This window comes from Neopsephotus bourkii, unplaced genomic scaffold (genome assembly GCF_033783945.1).
Source record: "Neopsephotus bourkii isolate Nb327-2 ecotype Australia unplaced genomic scaffold, CSIRO-AGI_Nbou_v1 NB_873, whole genome shotgun sequence".
In the NCBI taxonomy this organism is placed as follows: domain Eukaryota; kingdom Metazoa; phylum Chordata; class Aves; order Psittaciformes; family Psittacidae; genus Neopsephotus; species Neopsephotus bourkii.
Window position 1 is genome coordinate 3,509,239 of NW_026901367.1, and position 16,413 is coordinate 3,525,651.

The 16,413-nt window shown below is 44.6% G+C and overlaps 2 protein-coding genes across 6 annotated transcripts in view; one reads left to right on the top strand and one right to left on the bottom strand.

The window, feature by feature from the left end:
* The window catches only part of CFAP61 (cilia and flagella associated protein 61), a 107,714-nt gene extending 103,596 nt beyond the window's left edge, over positions 1-4,118 (bottom strand). For 3 of the 5 annotated variants that reach the window (XM_061356925.1, XM_061356926.1, XM_061356924.1), the window contains exons 1-3: positions 4,031-4,118; positions 1,897-2,047; positions 679-829 (exon numbers count right to left, since the gene is read on the bottom strand). In XM_061356925.1, coding sequence (XP_061212909.1) covers positions 679-829; positions 1,897-2,039 — 294 coding nt within the window. In that variant the 5' untranslated portion in view covers positions 2,040-2,047; positions 4,031-4,118. Of the gene's footprint in view, positions 1-678; positions 830-1,896; positions 2,048-4,030 lie in introns of those variants that run through there. The other 2 variants (XM_061356927.1, XM_061356928.1) reach the window with 2 other exon arrangements.
* A 248-nt stretch (positions 4,119-4,366) lies between these two features.
* Positions 4,367-15,984, top strand: CRNKL1 (crooked neck pre-mRNA splicing factor 1). The gene is made up of 14 exons (XM_061356918.1): positions 4,367-4,510; positions 4,882-5,034; positions 6,207-6,298; positions 6,411-6,569; positions 6,928-7,094; positions 7,609-7,787; positions 8,450-8,620; positions 9,266-9,457; positions 10,153-10,212; positions 11,144-11,224; positions 13,670-13,909; positions 14,314-14,415; positions 14,985-15,233; positions 15,733-15,984. Exons 1-14 carry the CDS (start codon positions 4,463-4,465, stop codon positions 15,898-15,900), a joined length of 2,061 nt encoding a protein of 686 aa, XP_061212902.1. The 5' UTR covers positions 4,367-4,462; the 3' UTR covers positions 15,901-15,984.
* Positions 15,985-16,413: the final 429 nt, after the last annotated feature.

The window sequence follows — 16,413 nt, forward strand, 5'->3', positions numbered from 1 at the left end:
TGGAGCATTCACAACCTCCCTGGGCAACCCATTCCAGTGCCTCACCACCCTAACAGGAAAGAATTTCCTCCTTATATCCAATCTAAACTTCCCCTGTTTAAGTTTTAACCCATTACCCCTTGTCCTATCACTACAGTCCCTAATGAAGAGTCCCTCCCCAGCATCTCTCTATGCCCCCTTCAGATACTGGAAGGCTGCTCTGAGGTCTCCATGCAGCCTTCTCTTCTCCAAGCTGAACAGCCCCAACTTTCTCAGCCTGTCTTCATACTGGAGGTGCTCCAGTCCCCTGATCATCCTTGTGGCCTCCTCTGGACTTGTTCCAACAGTTCCATGTCCTTTTTATGCTGAGGACACCAGAACTGCGCACAGTGTTTCAGGCTGAGGTCTCACGAGAGCAGAGCAGAGGGGCAGGATCACTTCCTTTGACCTGCTGGTCATGCTCCTTTTGAAGCAGCCCAGGATACGGTTGGCTTTCTGGGCTGCAAGCCTTGCTTGTAGTTACCTTCGGTTATCCTAGTGGCAAAAGACAGGTAGTCATGGGCTTCTGAGCACCTGAGGGTTTAGTAAGGAATCTGATGATCACCTTCTTCAGCATGAATGCCTCAGATCTACCCAACATAGATTTTAGATTTCATTACCTTAAATGAAACCTCAGCTAAAATCACACAATTTACTTACAGTGCAGGTATTGCTAATGTAGTTTTCATGCAGAAATGATTCCCAATCAGACTGATCAGTGATATTCCAATTTGGATAGTCCAGAAACACAGCATGGGCTATAGCCTCATTCTTCTCGTTGCAGAGGGTCAAAGCCAGGTTTGCTCTTTCTCTGTAAAAACAATTTAATTTTGCAGAAGCTGAAGAAACTACACCGAGAAAAGTGACTGTTAATTCAGCCTGTTAGAATCACAAAACTAACCATGTTCAGAAGTGTTCCCAGGATTGGGCCTCAATAAAACTTCATTACCCACACCCCAACCTGATTCCAACTCATCAATTCCAAATATTTATTTTGTGTATGCTGGCATTATAACAATTCATTACTATGATGAAATATTACATTTTATCAAAACCCCCGATTACTATAAATTTGATACACAAAATGGAAATGCTCCTTCTTTTTTGTATGTGTCTTAATTTGTCTGTTTGTCACCCAGGTAGCAGGGATCTGAGATGGTTGCCATTAACCCTCAGTGACTCATCAGCATTTCACACAGTCCATCTCAGCTGTTCATCACTGCACAGAAAGATGAAGCACAGAGGGTTCATCACTATCTCCAGTGGTGAAAATATGGTAACAGAGGACCTCTACAACCACCCATTTCTGCCATGCAAGCAGCTAGGTTACAGGTGCCAAAACACATAGAATATATTGGGTATCTTGGGGGCATAAAAAGACGAGACGCCTTGAAACATTTTATGGCAGATAGAGGCTGTCTCCCAAGTTAGAATAGAGGCAAAAAATAACCAATTCCTTACATTAAGTGGTAACTGGAGGAGAAGGAAAATATTTCAACAGACACAGGAAAAGAAAAGAGAATGGTCATGGGAGACTGTGATTAAACTCCTCAGCCCTTCTATTTCTGTCACCCTCCAAAGGCAAAAGGATTCTGTTAGATGCAGCAGACAGCAGGCATTGCAATCTGATGGTTTCATCAGGTATCACTCAGTATTTCTCTTGAACTTGTGTAGAAAGGAAGCTAGCATGGAGTCATGCTGCACAGTCATGCATGTGTGAAGCAGAGAAGATACGGAAGCAGATTTTCTGTCCTTTTTTTGACTAGCATAAAAAGCCACAGCAGGCAAAGGCTCATAATGGTTTCTGCCATTTAACACAATTTCTTGACATTTCCTGCAAGAAGGGCGATATAATGTCCCTTAAATACTGTTACTTACAACAGGTACACAACATCAATTCTTCCAAAAAGGACATCTGTAGTATTGCTGAAGAGGCCAATAATATCTGACACATCGCGTGGTTCTGTTCTTCTGGCAGTGATCACTCCTGTGTCTCTTCTGGAAGAGGTTTCTGTAGCCATCCTGCAGGCTGCAGCAAGAAAGCACACATTGCTGCTCTGGCAGATCCCACTGCAATCCACTGTGCAGTGCAGTTAAACTGATCCTTACAAAGAAGCTGAAGCAGTGCAGTTCAGTTGGGTTCCCATACACCTCAACATAAATCCATACTGCCTGCATAGATACACAGCATGCCAACGGTGCACATGTAGAAATACAGCAGGCAATCATCACTCCTATTGTATGCATTGTACGTGCTACACAGGAAATAAATGTTTTTAACAGGCTACAATTGCTTTTATATTTATTCATTTTTAGGCATTTGCATGCTCTCTGTCAAAACAGTGCCCATCAGACTGTAAGTCTACAGGGTTGGGAGGATCAGCTGCAAACAACCAGGGTAAGGACATCCTGGTGACATTAAACAGCAGCTTCATGTGAGTTAAATGTATTTTGTATGAAACAGCAGCTAATTTCTGCCTGCATCAACAGCAGTGCTTAAATTTCAGGAGGAATTGAAAGATCTGCAGCATTCCTGCCCACAAGAAAAACGCTATTGTGGTTCCACACTCACACCATTTGCCAGAGCCATGTGATTTACTGACCTGGCAATTTTGGAACATACAGGGGCAACAGCCCATCCGTTCCTATCGACTAACAGCTCAGTCATCTTTCACCTGTGTTGTGACACTGTAGTGTAGCCTGTTGTGATATAATTGAGAACTGGGGTAAAACCCAAGCTGACCAACACAACAGCTTAGTGCAATTTCTAAATAGACTTGTGCAAAATATAGCATTACTAGCTATAAAAGAAGTCTAAATAACCAACATACCTACACTAGCAGGGCACCTTTACCAACCTACCAAACAGAACAGCCATTGCTGACAGTCACTCCAGGTATTAGGCCCCACAGATCCCAGCTCAAATGGGATAATCCTGAATTTCATACTTTTTAAATCCAGAGAGGGTTCATGTTTCTCCCATGACCAAGACACTGTTACAGGCGACAGCACAGGTCTCAGTCATGCCACAGACATTTGCAAAGAGGTTCCAGAACCAACCTGGGGCAAAACATCCTCTGCAGGTTTTAATGTGTGCACTCAGCAGAGTGGTGGTGATGTAGAAAGAACCAGCTGGGCATAAGAGTGTACTTATTACTGAGTACATAAGAGTGTACTTATCACTGAGTATAGCAATAACATCTACAAGATAAACCCCCCTATACTAGCTTGTGTAACAAGCTTCTCAAACATCTGCAGTACTAAGGTGTATATAGAGAGATACGTGTATTTATTTTCCCGGGGGAATGGAAGGCAGCTACCCCCAGGGCTAAATGACAGGTGATTCTTAAAATGAGCAAAGAGAATGGCCAAGTAATTCCTTTTCGCATTTCATTCAGTAACTGCAAGCTGGGAGACTACTAGAAGAGTTGGTTTAGTAAATCATTAGTAAACAACCATTAGTAAAATGGTTTTTATTAATACCAACTGCAGGTATCAAAATCAATGAGAATTTTAAATTGTCATTCACAAACTGTGGTCAAGCAGTAAAATGACCCAAACGGAGAAGTTTGCCACATTTCTTCGCTCAGTTTTTTAACTTGATTGAGAAAGTCTCACCCCTTCTCCACTAGCTCCCCTTAAAGGCCCTCAACACTAATGCTACCAGAAACAGCATTCACACGTTAAAAATGTACCGTTTCCCTGAGAAAATGCACTCTTCCTACAGCAACTCCTGTGTTTATGCTACGGGAGCAGCAAACCACAGACGGGCACTGGCTGAACCAGCGGGTAAGAAGCCGCTCCTGTTCCGGACCGGCTCTGACCCCCGCACAAACAAAGCCAGGCGGGCCTCCTGTAGCGCGCTCTGTCAGCCTCAGCGAGCGCTCCCCCCCAGCCCTCACCGCACCACGCACCCGCCGCACCCGTTAACGGCTCCCGCAGCTCCGCGAGCCGCCGCGCCGCTAGGGGGCGCGCTCTGCAGTGCGGGGCCGCGAGCTGAGCGTGCTCTCACCTGCCTCCCGCTGTCGACCCGAGTCCCTGTCCCGGCGCTGGGGGAGCCCACGGCCCGACTGAGGCACGGAGAGACGACGCCTGAAGACCGACTGGACTGACTGACTGACCGACTGGATTGACTGACAGACCGACTGGATTGACTGACTGACTGCCGGACTGACTGACTGACTGCCGGACTGACTTACCGACTGCCTACTAAATACTGACTGACTGCCTGCCTGCCTGCCTGACCGCCTGACCGTCTGACTACTAGCTACTGACTGACTGACTACTGACTAACTACTGACTAACTAACTACTGACTGACTACTGACTGACTGTCCCCCACTCTCCGCCTCGCAGCCGCGTCGGGACGCGCCGCCGTTACCCCGGCAACGACGCTGCGTGAGGTCAGAGGTGACGGGGAGGGGCTAGCACGGAGAGGCGGCAAGATGGCGTCTACGGCGGCCGGGAAGCAGCGGATCCCCAAAGTGGCGAAGGTGCGCGGGGGGAGGCAGCGGGTTCGCGGCCGGAGGGGCGGGTACGGGAGCGGAGGGCGGTCGGGGCCTATCCGTGCCGGGCGTCCCGGACCCGCAGCTCCCGCGGCCTTCGGGAAGCGGGTGAGCCGCCCTCTGGTCCCCGCGGCCGCCCCTCACCGCGGCCTCGGGAAGCGTCGCCTCCCGCAGTGGTCCAGGCTGGGGCTTGTACTGGTGCTTAGGGCCCTGCCGCGCTCGGAGGGCGCGGGATGTCGGATCCGTCCTCGGCACACACGGAGCGCAGGCCCCCGCCGGAGTGAGTTAATGGGTCGGGGCGGGGGAAATCCGAGTTTTCCATTAGAAGAAAATGCGACTCAAGAGCTCTCACTCCACAGGTGAAAAATAAAGCGCCTGCAGAAGTTCAGATCACAGCAGAGCAGCTTCTGAGAGAAGCAAAAGAGAGAGAACTCGAGCTTCTCCCACCACCTCCCCAACAGAAGATCACAGATGTTGAGGAGCTAAATGACTATAAACTCCGGAAAAGGAAGGTAAAGGAAAAATCCCTAATCTTGATGCTCACATAAAGCCCTAAAACTTCTACTGTGTTCTAAGCTAAACAAGAGGCAGTCTATTTTACTGTGTTTGCAAGTGCTATTGCTGTTCTATATAATTACAGTATTAGTCCACAGCTGTCTGCGTTAATTGTGATTGTTTGATAATTGTCTTGAAACTTGACCATTTGGCATAAGAGATTTAAGGGATCATTTTTTCTGCTTTACATGAAAGGATTGCTTTACTTACACAAACTTATCTATGGCTTTGTTCTGCTTTTTCCTTTGATAAGTGCTGTTGTGGATCAGCAAAGCTAGCATATCCCTTACATGGAACTGTAAAGAAATTGCTGAGTGTTGGACACATTTTGATGTGGACAGCGTGAACTAGGGCTGTCCTTCCCTGAAGCACGCACGTGTGTTCAGAGCTGGGGACTGTGGTGGCCTGCCCCAGCACCCCTGTGCTCAGCCCTGAGCGGGTGATTGTTCCCTCCTTACCACAGTGGGTAGGGCTCTTCGTGAACATGTCAGGCCTTGGTGTGCTGGACGCAGGTGTACCTCCCTGGGGCACATGGAGAGCAGCCAGAGCCAGTGATCAGCACCACAGCACTGCAGAAACAGTGTCTGATGGTACCTTTTTACACATCCTGAATGGCAGTAACAGCCGGCACGTTAACTGTGTTACACTGTGTTAAACACCAGTAGCATTGATCCTGACAGTAGCCAAGCAAAGGACTGAAGGTGCCGTCGCTGTTCCACTGGCAGTGAAATTTGTCTGGCACATGTTAAATCTGGGGAATAGAATAAGACATCCTGCTCTAAAGAAGAATTCTGAGCAGTGATACATACAGGTCAGAGTGAACAAACTTGTGTTGAAGCATCCAAGTATATTCTGGATTGTCTGCAATAACTGGATTTCATCTGTCCACATAATGCTGCTATAGAATTGTTAAGCAGGAGATTTAAAAAAAGGGCAAAAAAATATTTTGTTGTCATTCCATCAGTATTTACACTTTGAGCTAGTGTATTGAGTATGATCTGTTACTGCATCTGTATGTGTGTAAGACATGTGGAATTAATACCAATAATTGCAGTAATAGTCCATGAGCCATTTATAAAAAGATTGGTCTGCACAGAGGGATTTCTTACTTAAATAATTTTCTCCTCAGACTTTTGAAGATAACATAAGAAAAAACAGGACTGTTATCAGTAACTGGATAAAGTACGCACAATGGGAAGAAAGCCTGAAAGAAATACAGAGGTAATTATGATACAGCTGCAGACATCTCTTACGAAGCTTTTAAAACGCATAGTGACAAATAGCGTCAAAGTCTTGGAGGCACATTACAGACACAGCTCTCTTTACTTTCCAGAGCCCGTTCCATTTACGAGCGTGCTTTAGATGTAGACTACAGAAATGTCACACTCTGGCTGAAGTATGCAGAGATGGAGATGAAGAACCGCCAGGTTAATCATGCCCGAAACATCTGGGACCGAGCCATCACCACCCTCCCCAGGGTGAACCAGTTCTGGTATGTTTGCAGAGAGCAGAGCGTTGTTTCCAGCCCCAGAGACTGAGGATCCTGTTTCTGGTTTGGTGTCATGCAACAGTGTGTTGGCTTCTGTCTCTCCAAGTTTTCAGGCTAGTCTGAAGAAATAGGAAGGCTTAAATTTTGGAGTGGTTTTGTATTTTTCAACTAATGAGAGTATTGGGAGAGAGGATGTTTGTGTGCCTGCGTGCTGCCAATCACAACAGTGTCTGTAGGCATTTCTGGGGTGCAGGTGGGAAATAGGTGAAGAAATCTCAGTAATGCTCTTATCAAGCACTAACAACATCCTTGTAATATGTGTTTATTGTGTAATTATAAAAACTGGCTCTTGTTTTCTAAGGTATAAGTACACGTACATGGAAGAGATGTTGGGGAACATTGCTGGGTCACGTCAGGTGTTTGAACGCTGGATGGAGTGGCAGCCAGAGGAGCAGGCTTGGCATTCCTACATTAACTTCGAGCTCAGATACAAGGAGGTGGACAGGGCACGTAGCATTTATGAGAGATATATCCTTTTTAGTGTACTGCAACACTGCCCAAGTTTAGGCCTGCATCTTTCATTTCTATCTGTTCTACCTCCAGCTATGTCCCTGTGCTTCTCTTTACTGTGGCATGCTGGGAGCAGGCCACCATGCCAAGAGGCAGCAGTAGGTGTTTAAAGTGTTTTGTATTTGCTTTCCAAAGTCACTCAGCAAATACACATCTTGCCAAAACAGTGTGTGTGTAACAGCACTCACGCTTACAGCTTTTTTGCAGTCATCATTTGTTCCAGATTCCTCCTCTTCAAACTTCTCCCTGACCCTTCCCTGATTTTTATCCCTTTCTAAACTTTCTTCAAGTTCTCAGGAAGGCACAAAGCCTTTGCATACTTAGGGCCGTTTTGTGTCCTCTTCCCAGTTGGGTGTTTTTGCATGTGCCATCCTTGGGAGTTGTTCATGTGGTCTGTGACCCTGAAGTCACTGGGAAGAATGCAATTTGAAATGTCAATGCAACCACCACTGTTTCTTTAACATAGCTCTACTTGTGATTGTGCATCCTGATGTTAAGAACTGGATCAAATATGCCCGCTTTGAAGAGAAGCACAGTTACTTTGCTCACGCAAGGAAGGTATACGAGAGGGCAGTGGATTTCTTTGGAGAAGAACATATGGATGAGCACTTGTACGTGGCTTTCGCAAAATTTGAGGAGAACCAGAAAGAAGTAAGACCTTGATAATACATCACACTAATGACAACCACCTCCATGAGATTCCTTCCCGAATATCAAACTTAAGGCCACTTAACATTCACTGCTATACTTCCATTTTCCAGCACCTTGTGAGATATTGCTGTTGTAGTCTGAATTAAAGAGGCAATTTTTTGTTCAGCTTCTATTTACCTTTTGGTGACATCAACGAAATATGTTCTAAGAAAGGTGGGCACCAAATCTGCCAAGCCTGAGAACAGTATCATTGGATGAAGTACGTATCCTCAGACTTGTAAGTTTGTTGGAGGTTGTAGGCCTGCATGACAAAAACTGAAGAAGCCATGTTTTTCCCAGGTGTTCTTTTTAAAGTGCCTAGGCCATTCAGGAATTGAAAGTATTCTGCGAACCCAAACCCACAATTCCTTGAATATATCCTAAATATTCCAAATCCTGTAAATGAATAAACAATGGTGGGTTTTAATATTTACAGGTATTTCCACTCCCTGCCCCAGATTTACTTTTCAGGGAGATCTGTGCTAGTCCTGTCTCAAGTAATTTATGTTGAGATATTCTGTGATTCTGCATTTATTAAATACTGTCAAAAGCTCATTGAGAAACTGGGGGGAAGACAGGAGTTGCTTTATAAGTGTTACTCAAATGATAATTAATATTTTCAGTTTGAAAGAGTAAGGGTGATCTACAAGTATGCCTTGGATAGAATCCCAAAACAGGAGGCCTCAAATCTCTTCAAGAACTACACCATCTTTGAGAAGAAGTTTGGAGACAGAAGGGGAATTGAGGACATCATTGTCAGCAAGAGGAGATTCCAGTATGAAGAGGAAGTAAAGGTATGTATTAAAACATCCACTGGGCTCATCATGTATCCTGCTGCTGCTGCTTAAGATATGTGCATGTCTCAGGATACGAAGGCTGATGAGTGTTGTTACCCTTGATGCCCAGTCAAAGAAAATACCATCCACCAGGAAGAGAATGATACTTGCCTTCATGGCTTGTTTTGATTCTGTATTCTAACATAGACTGCAGAGACAAAGTTTTTGATTGAACTTAGCACTCAGTACCCCTCACAGTCATTTTGGGGTACAGTACAGTTTAACTTCTAACTTCTTGTATTATACAGTAGCTGTTACAAGGACACGTCACCTGTGTGTAAATACCTTTTTGTGAGAAAACCGGTGTTCCACACCAATCTGCTATTCACATATTTCACCATTTCCTGTTCCCTTCTCACAGTTCAGTTTGTTTGCGTTCACTTAAAGAACATTTGCAGGTAAGCTAAAAATAAAGAACTAAATGCACTTGAACCCCAGAGCTCTTGCGTAAGCATACCTAAGGCTGACAGTTTGCGTTAATATTCCAGTCATCTCTTTTTGGAGGAGAAATTCTGTATAAAAGTCATAAGTAAAGAAACAGGGTCTGTTGTTTGCAGTTACTGAAATTTCTTTCCCATTTCCCTACTCCCATCTTTCTGGAAGGCAAATCCACATAATTACGATGCGTGGTTTGACTACCTGAGGTTAGTTGAAAGTGATGCAGATGCTGAGGCTGTCCGAGAAGTGTATGAAAGAGCCATTGCCAATGTTCCCCCAGTTCAAGAGAAGAGGCACTGGAAGAGATATATCTATCTTTGGATTAACTATGCATTATATGAAGAGCTGGAGGCAAAGGCAAGTAGTAAGAACTGGGTTTTTTTTTCCCTGTCCTTCCCACATATTTTCCTTACATTAAATAGCTACAAGTATTTTAGTAAGAAAACAGATATATGAAAATACTATGTCTTACTTGTTGGATTTGCTATTAAAGTATGGGAGTGTTTTCCCCTCCCATATACAGGGGATAAAAATACTCAGTTTCACCACAGATCAACCACAGACAGGTTGATAGTAATTAAACAGGTTGAATTGCCTGTTCCTGAACTTGTGAAAGTTTTTTACTTAAAATAAAGCGATCTGCGATTGTTCAACAAGAGTTGAACAATCAAACTCTTGCTGTAGGGGCCTTTTGAGGCTGTGTGTTTCTCATTACCAGTCACACAACATGAGTTGCTCTTTATTTCATAAAATTGTAGTGCAGTGTGAAGTGTTTGTTAAAAGAAAAAAAAAGACATTTTCCCCAGAAAACAGGAACACTCCTGGTTTCATCTATTTTTTAGTGTTGAATCTTATTTTGAAAAGATTGCTTGTATCAGTTCTCAGAAGTCACCACTTTTGGACTGTGCATGTTAAGTAGATAAGGACGTTTACGTCTTAAGGATACGCAGTTCTAAACAGCTTAAATTCCGCAGTTTTGCAGACATTGCATGATGCAAAATCCAGCATAACCTTAGTAGTGACAGAGTATTTCTGTTGCCTGTTTCTTGCAGGATGCAGAGCGAACCAGGCAGGTGTATCAGGCCTGCATCGAGCTCATTCCCCACAAGAAGGTATGGCTCCTCTAGGGCTTTGCATTGGGTCTTAGATTAAAACTGCCAAGATAAGATCCTTTCATTTTCTTTCCCTGCAAAGGTTTCTCCAGTATTTTCAAATTTCTAAGTATGCTCTAAGAAGCTGAAATAACACAGAGCCAAAGGATAGTGCATGCAGTACTACTAAGCAGTAGGGAGGACCTCTCTGCTATTCATTACTTACTTGTTTTCCTCCTCAGGGTGAGCCTTTTACTGCTCTGTCTCAGGCCAGTTGTTTCTAGTCTCTGCAGAAGACTTATTGCTGTTTCTGACGGGGAGTTACTACCTTTTACAGCAGCTGTAATTGTCTGCATGGCCCCACCTGAGGGAGGTGCACTTGATAAAACTCTCCAGGTGTGCATTCCCTGTTACAATCCGGCTTCAAGACCTTTGGGTTTGTGGATGTTATTGCCAGTGAGCTTTTAACTAAGGTATCCATGTGGCCAAACCATTAAAACAACTAATCAGCACTGCCATGGAATATCAAGAAATCTTAGTTCATGTATTTCTTTTCTTAGTTTGTCATTGATTATGTCTTCTGAGTATCAATTGGGTAGGTTAGGATTAATCTCTAGTAATTTAGAGCTATCAGTGATAGCTGATATTTTACCAATCAGTTGATTGATTAAAAAAACATTTCTGTGTTTGAGAAGACTTCTGTCCTGGCCATTTTTGCTTTTGTTATTGTGGAGTATATTGTCCTGTTCTAGAGAGTGTTTTGGGCTACAAACTCTCAACTTCTCAGCAGGAAAGCACTGAGGTTAAGTGGAATTAACAGCAGTAGCAGTAACACCTTCTGCAGACAAAACAGAATGTACAGACCCAGACAGAATTATTATTTTTTTAAGAATATATGCAGTGTTATTTATAAGCTTCCACCCTAAGCATCACATTGTTCTTTTTCTTTCAGTTTACGTTTGCCAAAATGTGGCTGCTGTATGCACAGTTTGAAATACGACAGAAAAACCTTCCACTTGCCAGAAGAGCTTTGGTAAGCTTTTGTTAACGTATAATAGACTTAACTAACGTAACAGTACCAAGGGAATGGCATTGAAATTTCTTAAATTGTCCTGTATAAGGTGCTGGTTTAATCCACTTAAATAAAGCATCTGAGAGGTCTGCAGGGACCAGTGTTCACTGTCATGTATGATTTAAAAAGAAACATAACTTGGTATGATTATTAGCCATGGGCAGAATGAATGCAGCTTTCTGCTTTCAGCTGACACAGCACACATCTGAATGCAGGAGCACCCAAATCAGCTTAATGCACTTGGAAGTGTTTAACTGCTGCTGGTTTGTTTCTGTGACACTTGCACTAACAATAGTGTTTTTAAAAGCATTTGAAATAACAGAAGGATTTGAATCCCGGAAATGAAGAGCTGCTGAACAGAGCATTGGAGTGCCAGCTACAAGGTTGCTGATAGAAGCAATCACAGGGACTTTGGGCAGGCTGAAGAGCTTCTGTGCAAATTCATGGTGTGAATGTCAGCATGTCAGAGAACAATGGAGTACATTTTGGCAGCAAAACCTTTTGAAATGAAACTTTCCCTTCAGTTCAGATATTCTAAATAAGCTCAGTGATGGCATTAGGAATTACGAGAGGAAGCCAGCGTTGGCAGTAGTTGAGGTGGGAGAAGAGAAGGCTGTGTGGAGACCTCATAGCAGCCTTCCAGTATCTGAAGGGGGCATATAGGGATGCTGGGGATGGACTCTTCATTAGGGACTGTAGTGATAGGACAAGGGGTAATGGGTTAAAACTTAAACAGGGGAAGTTTAGATTGGATATAAGGAGGAAATTCTTTCCTGTTAGTGTGGTGAGGCACTGGAATGGGTTGCCCAGGGAGGTTGTGAATGCTCCATCCCTGGCAGTGTTCAAGGCCAGGTTGGACAAGGCCTTGGGTGATACGGTTTAGAGCCCATGGCAGGGGTGTTGGAACTGGATGATCTTAAGGTCCTTTCCAACCCTAACTATTCTATGATTCTATGATTCTACGATTTTAAAGAGGAAGCTGATGAGATTTCTACCAAACCCATGGCACAGCAGTGGCAAGAGCATAAACGTGAGTGCCCTTCTGTAGCTGCCGCTGGACCAACGTGCCCCAATGTGGTACGGTAGTAAAGCCTCTTGAGACAAGACTTCTGCCCCTGACCACAACAAAGTGAAGCAGAGGGGTTAAGTTCCCCATAAGACTGTTACTGTCTCCCTGCAGGAGAAGATATCCATCTGTCCTGCAGCATGCTGCTGTTGTAGCTTGGTGTAAAATAACCAACACCCAACACTACCACAGTCACCCACCAGCACCCTGCTTCTGGCTGCCTATTTTTTGAGGTAAATATCATGGTAGATTCTGGAAAGGGTGCTTTGGCCTGGCTAGTAATAAAGTTTCCTCTGTTTCTTCCAGGCTTCTCTTTTGTTGGTCTTTTCCCCTCTTGTTGCTTAATTTCTTTGACAAACTATTTTTAGTAGGTCACCTTTGTCTTATTTTGGAAACCAGATTTTGTTGCTGCAGCCATAATACTTTTTCAGACTGAGCCAAGATTTGGCAGTTTCTGTCTTTCTTTTGCAGTGGATTGGCTTTGAGCCGTCTCTTTGGCAGGAAGCCTTGCTCCTGTCCCAGGGTGAGGGTCCTGCACTGTCACCACTCAGAAGAGAGGGTTCAGCTCTGGATCTGAAGCTTTTATCAGCATGCAGATGGCCTTTCTGCCTTATCCTCTGCCTTATTTTCATGTCTGCTGCAGATGGTGTGTGGATTTTTTGTTTTCCCAGTGACTCAAATCACGAGGCTCACCGCGTACCCGTCTCAGATAGGCCCATTCTTACTCTGTCTTTACAAGATTCCCAAATTTAAGAATCAGAAACTGCTTCCTCGCAGCTTGGCACCATGGCTTAGGACACACAGGTTTCTTCAGATGCTGAAACATACCAAAAAGGAAGTATATTTTGAAAACATGATTCTCCATCACTTTTTACCGTAAGTGAGCAAGCAGGGAGTGTGGATAGTGTTCTGTGATGGTGAATAGCAGTGGTGGTTCAGGAGATGATTTTTCTTGATACAGGTTGTTTTATGATATACCTGGGAACTGGTGCAGCCTGGTACTGTGCTTGCTTCAGCTTTGGATGCAAGATGAAGCGTTAGTTTGATGAGATGGGCTGAGTGTCAATTAATACACTGTGGGCAGTTGTGTTACATAGGAGCATAGTAAGTTAGGTTTTCTGCTTTCAGAGTTGCTATTGATGTTTGTGGAGGCACACTGATTTTGCACACACTGGTTGGAGTCAGACTGGCCCTGGCCAGAGTCTTAAAACCCAGACTCTGCTCAAAAGCAAATTTCAGTTCAAATACTGGAGAGTAAATGGATCTTGAGAAGACAGGGTGGGGTTTTCCTCTTTGCAAGGTCTTTAAGGGGGTTTTGTCATTTGGGTTTTTCTCCCTAGGGCACATCCATCGGTAAATGTCCAAAGAACAAACTGTTCAAAGGCTACATTGAACTGGAGCTACAGCTGCGAGAATTCGATCGCTGCCGGAAGCTCTATGAGAAGTTCCTGGAGTTTGCCCCAGAGAACTGCACCTCCTGGATTAAGTTTGCAGAACTGGAAACCATCCTGGGGGACATCGACCGGGCCCGTGCAATATATGAGCTGGCCATTGGGCAGCCCCGGCTGGACATGCCCGAGGTAAGGGGGGGCAGCACCTCCATGCGGGCACCATTTAAAGGTATTTGTTACACATTATGGCTAATTAAATGTAACTCATCTCCTGGCCTGGACAGAACTACTCCCAGAGTGCCTTACCCTCTGTCTCAGTAATTTAGCATCTGTGTCTTAGCAGGGTGCACAGGACTGAAAATCCTGTGATAGAACATGGAGGGGAAGCATGCTTCCAGCAGTGAGCTGAGCAGATCACGTGCACAGGATCTGGTCCTGCCTGGTTGCAGCCCTACTCCTGCAGGCAGTTCCTCCTTGCATCTCTGAAACGTTTTTCAGAGAGTTTTCACATTTATCCCTGCTCCTGCTCTGTTCTGTTCCTCCCCCCCCATCTCAGTGTTCTGTGAATATAACAAGAGACTTCTCTTCTGCAGGTTCTTTGGAAGTCCTACATTGACTTCGAAATTGAGCAAGAGGAGTATGAGAAAACAAGAAGCCTTTACCGCAGGTTACTGCAGCGGACACAGCACGTTAAGGTATGCGTGGGTACCCAGAACACAGATTGGTCTTGAATCTAACCCATGGTGGGTGGAAATCCTTGACTGCTTTGCTTCTCTGGGTTTTCCACTACTGATTTTGAAATCAACAGTGAACCTAAGCCATGTCTGTGCCATTAAGAGGGAGAGGCATTTTCTAACTTGCACACAACAGCAGGCATCTCTTATGAAAGAGGCTTTTGCAAGCAGCCCTCTTACTGCTGAGTACCTTTGGAATTTTACTTGCAAAAACCTTACAAGGTAAAAATAGTTGTGATGTTTCCAGTGGAGTTTGTTGCTGTTGTTCGACTGAATTCAGACAGACTTACCATGACCAAAAACAAGCACAAGGAATTTGTCAGCATGGCTTGTGTGAATATTCTGTCTTGCCAAAGTGAGGCAAATCTCATACATGGGAAACAAATCTGGATTTTGCCGGTGTCTGCTGTGAAAAAGTACTTTAGACTTGCAGTGACATTTGCTTTTTTGGCTGTCTGGGTTTTAAACTGTCACTCAGCTGTCAGGGTGGGAGTGGAGGTTTCAGCTTGATTTGATTGTTCCCACCACAGGTGTGGATCAGCTTTGCACAGTTCGAGCTCTCTGCAGGGAGGGAGGGCAGCTTGTCCCGGGGCCGGCAGATCTATGAGGAGGCCAATAAGGCCATGCGGAACTGCGAGGAGAAAGAGGAGCGGGTCATGCTGCTGGAATCCTGGAGGAGCTTTGAAGAGGAGTTTGGAAGCGATGCCACCAAAGAGAGGGTAGATAAACTTATGCCTGAAAAGATAAAGAAGAGGAGAAAACTGCAGGCTGAAGATGGGGTAAGAGGAAAAATACTGCACGTGGTTGCTTTTAATCCCTGGTGGCTTCATGGTGGGGTCTGCTACACAAACCTGTCCAGGTGCTGTAACTGCGTGTGTGTCACTGCAGGAGCTGGAAAAGAGCTTTGGCCTGAAATGTGCTGCTGAGCTCCCTACTCCGCAGCAGGCTGGGTGGAGAGCTGACTCAGAGTGAGATACACCCATGCCCAAAGCCACCTGTGGTTTAAACTCTGACCCTAGACAAATCAAACCAGCTTTAGGTAGTACTGTGCAGACTGTGTTTGCTTCTTAACTTCCTTTGGGCAGCTACAGCCAGGCTGTTCATCCCATGTGCCTGCTCACTGTGCACAGCAATAGTGCTGTTTTATACCCATTCAGCTCGCTGGTTTAACAAACATGGATTTTAATGTATCTCACTGTTGACTATTAGAAGGTGCTTCTAATAAGCTTAACATGAACATGCAGATTAAATGTGCTTTATGGTACTTTTTTTCCCTAGTCTGATGCTGGCTGGGAGGAATACTACGATTATATTTTCCCAGAAGATACTGCCAATCAGCCAAATCTCAAGCTGCTTGCTATGGCTAAACTCTGGAAGAAACAGCAGCAGGAGAGCGAAGCTGCAGAGATGGATCCTGACAAGGACATTGATGAGAGCCAGTCTTAAGGCCTTGCCTTTCCCTGCCGTTTTCCTGGGCATTGTACAGTATTTTCATTGGTGATAAATAAATGTATTTGAAGAGTTTTACTATTACTGACTTCAGACTTTTTTGTTTGGAAAAAAAAAAGAACCATATTGGAGTTGATTCCTTTTGATAGTCCAACAACTGATAGAATTCCAACAACTGAAAGGAGGGCTCATGGCCAAGGGCAGGGGGCAGCTGTTTCAGTGATCCGAGAACTGGAGGAACTGGACAGCAGCTTTGTTTTTAGCACAAGACCCACTGTTGTAAGGCTTCTGCAACCAACCACAGTAAGGATATTGTGACGTGCCAAGACAGCAGATCTGCTTTCTGTAATGAGACGTCTCCAACCATTCCTGAATGATTTTCCAGTAATTCTGTAAAATGTGTATTGGTCATGGGGATAGCTGAAAACAGTAAATCCTATTGACTGCAACCTATCTAACTTCCATCCCAGTCAGCTTTTATCCCAGAAAACTGATTACAGGAGACAATAA

Excerpts from the sequence above, each read along its gene's own strand:
- CRNKL1 (XM_061356918.1), top strand. The coding sequence starts at position 4,463 with ATGGCGTCTACGGCGGCCGGGAAGCAGCGGATCCCCAAAGTGGCGAAG. Across the intron at positions 4,511-4,881 it reads GGATCCCCAAAGTGGCGAAG|GTGAAAAATAAAGCGCCTGC; the intron begins GTGCGCGGGGGG and ends CTCACTCCACAG. Across the intron at positions 10,213-11,143 it reads AGCTCATTCCCCACAAGAAG|TTTACGTTTGCCAAAATGTG; the intron begins GTATGGCTCCTC and ends TTTTTCTTTCAG.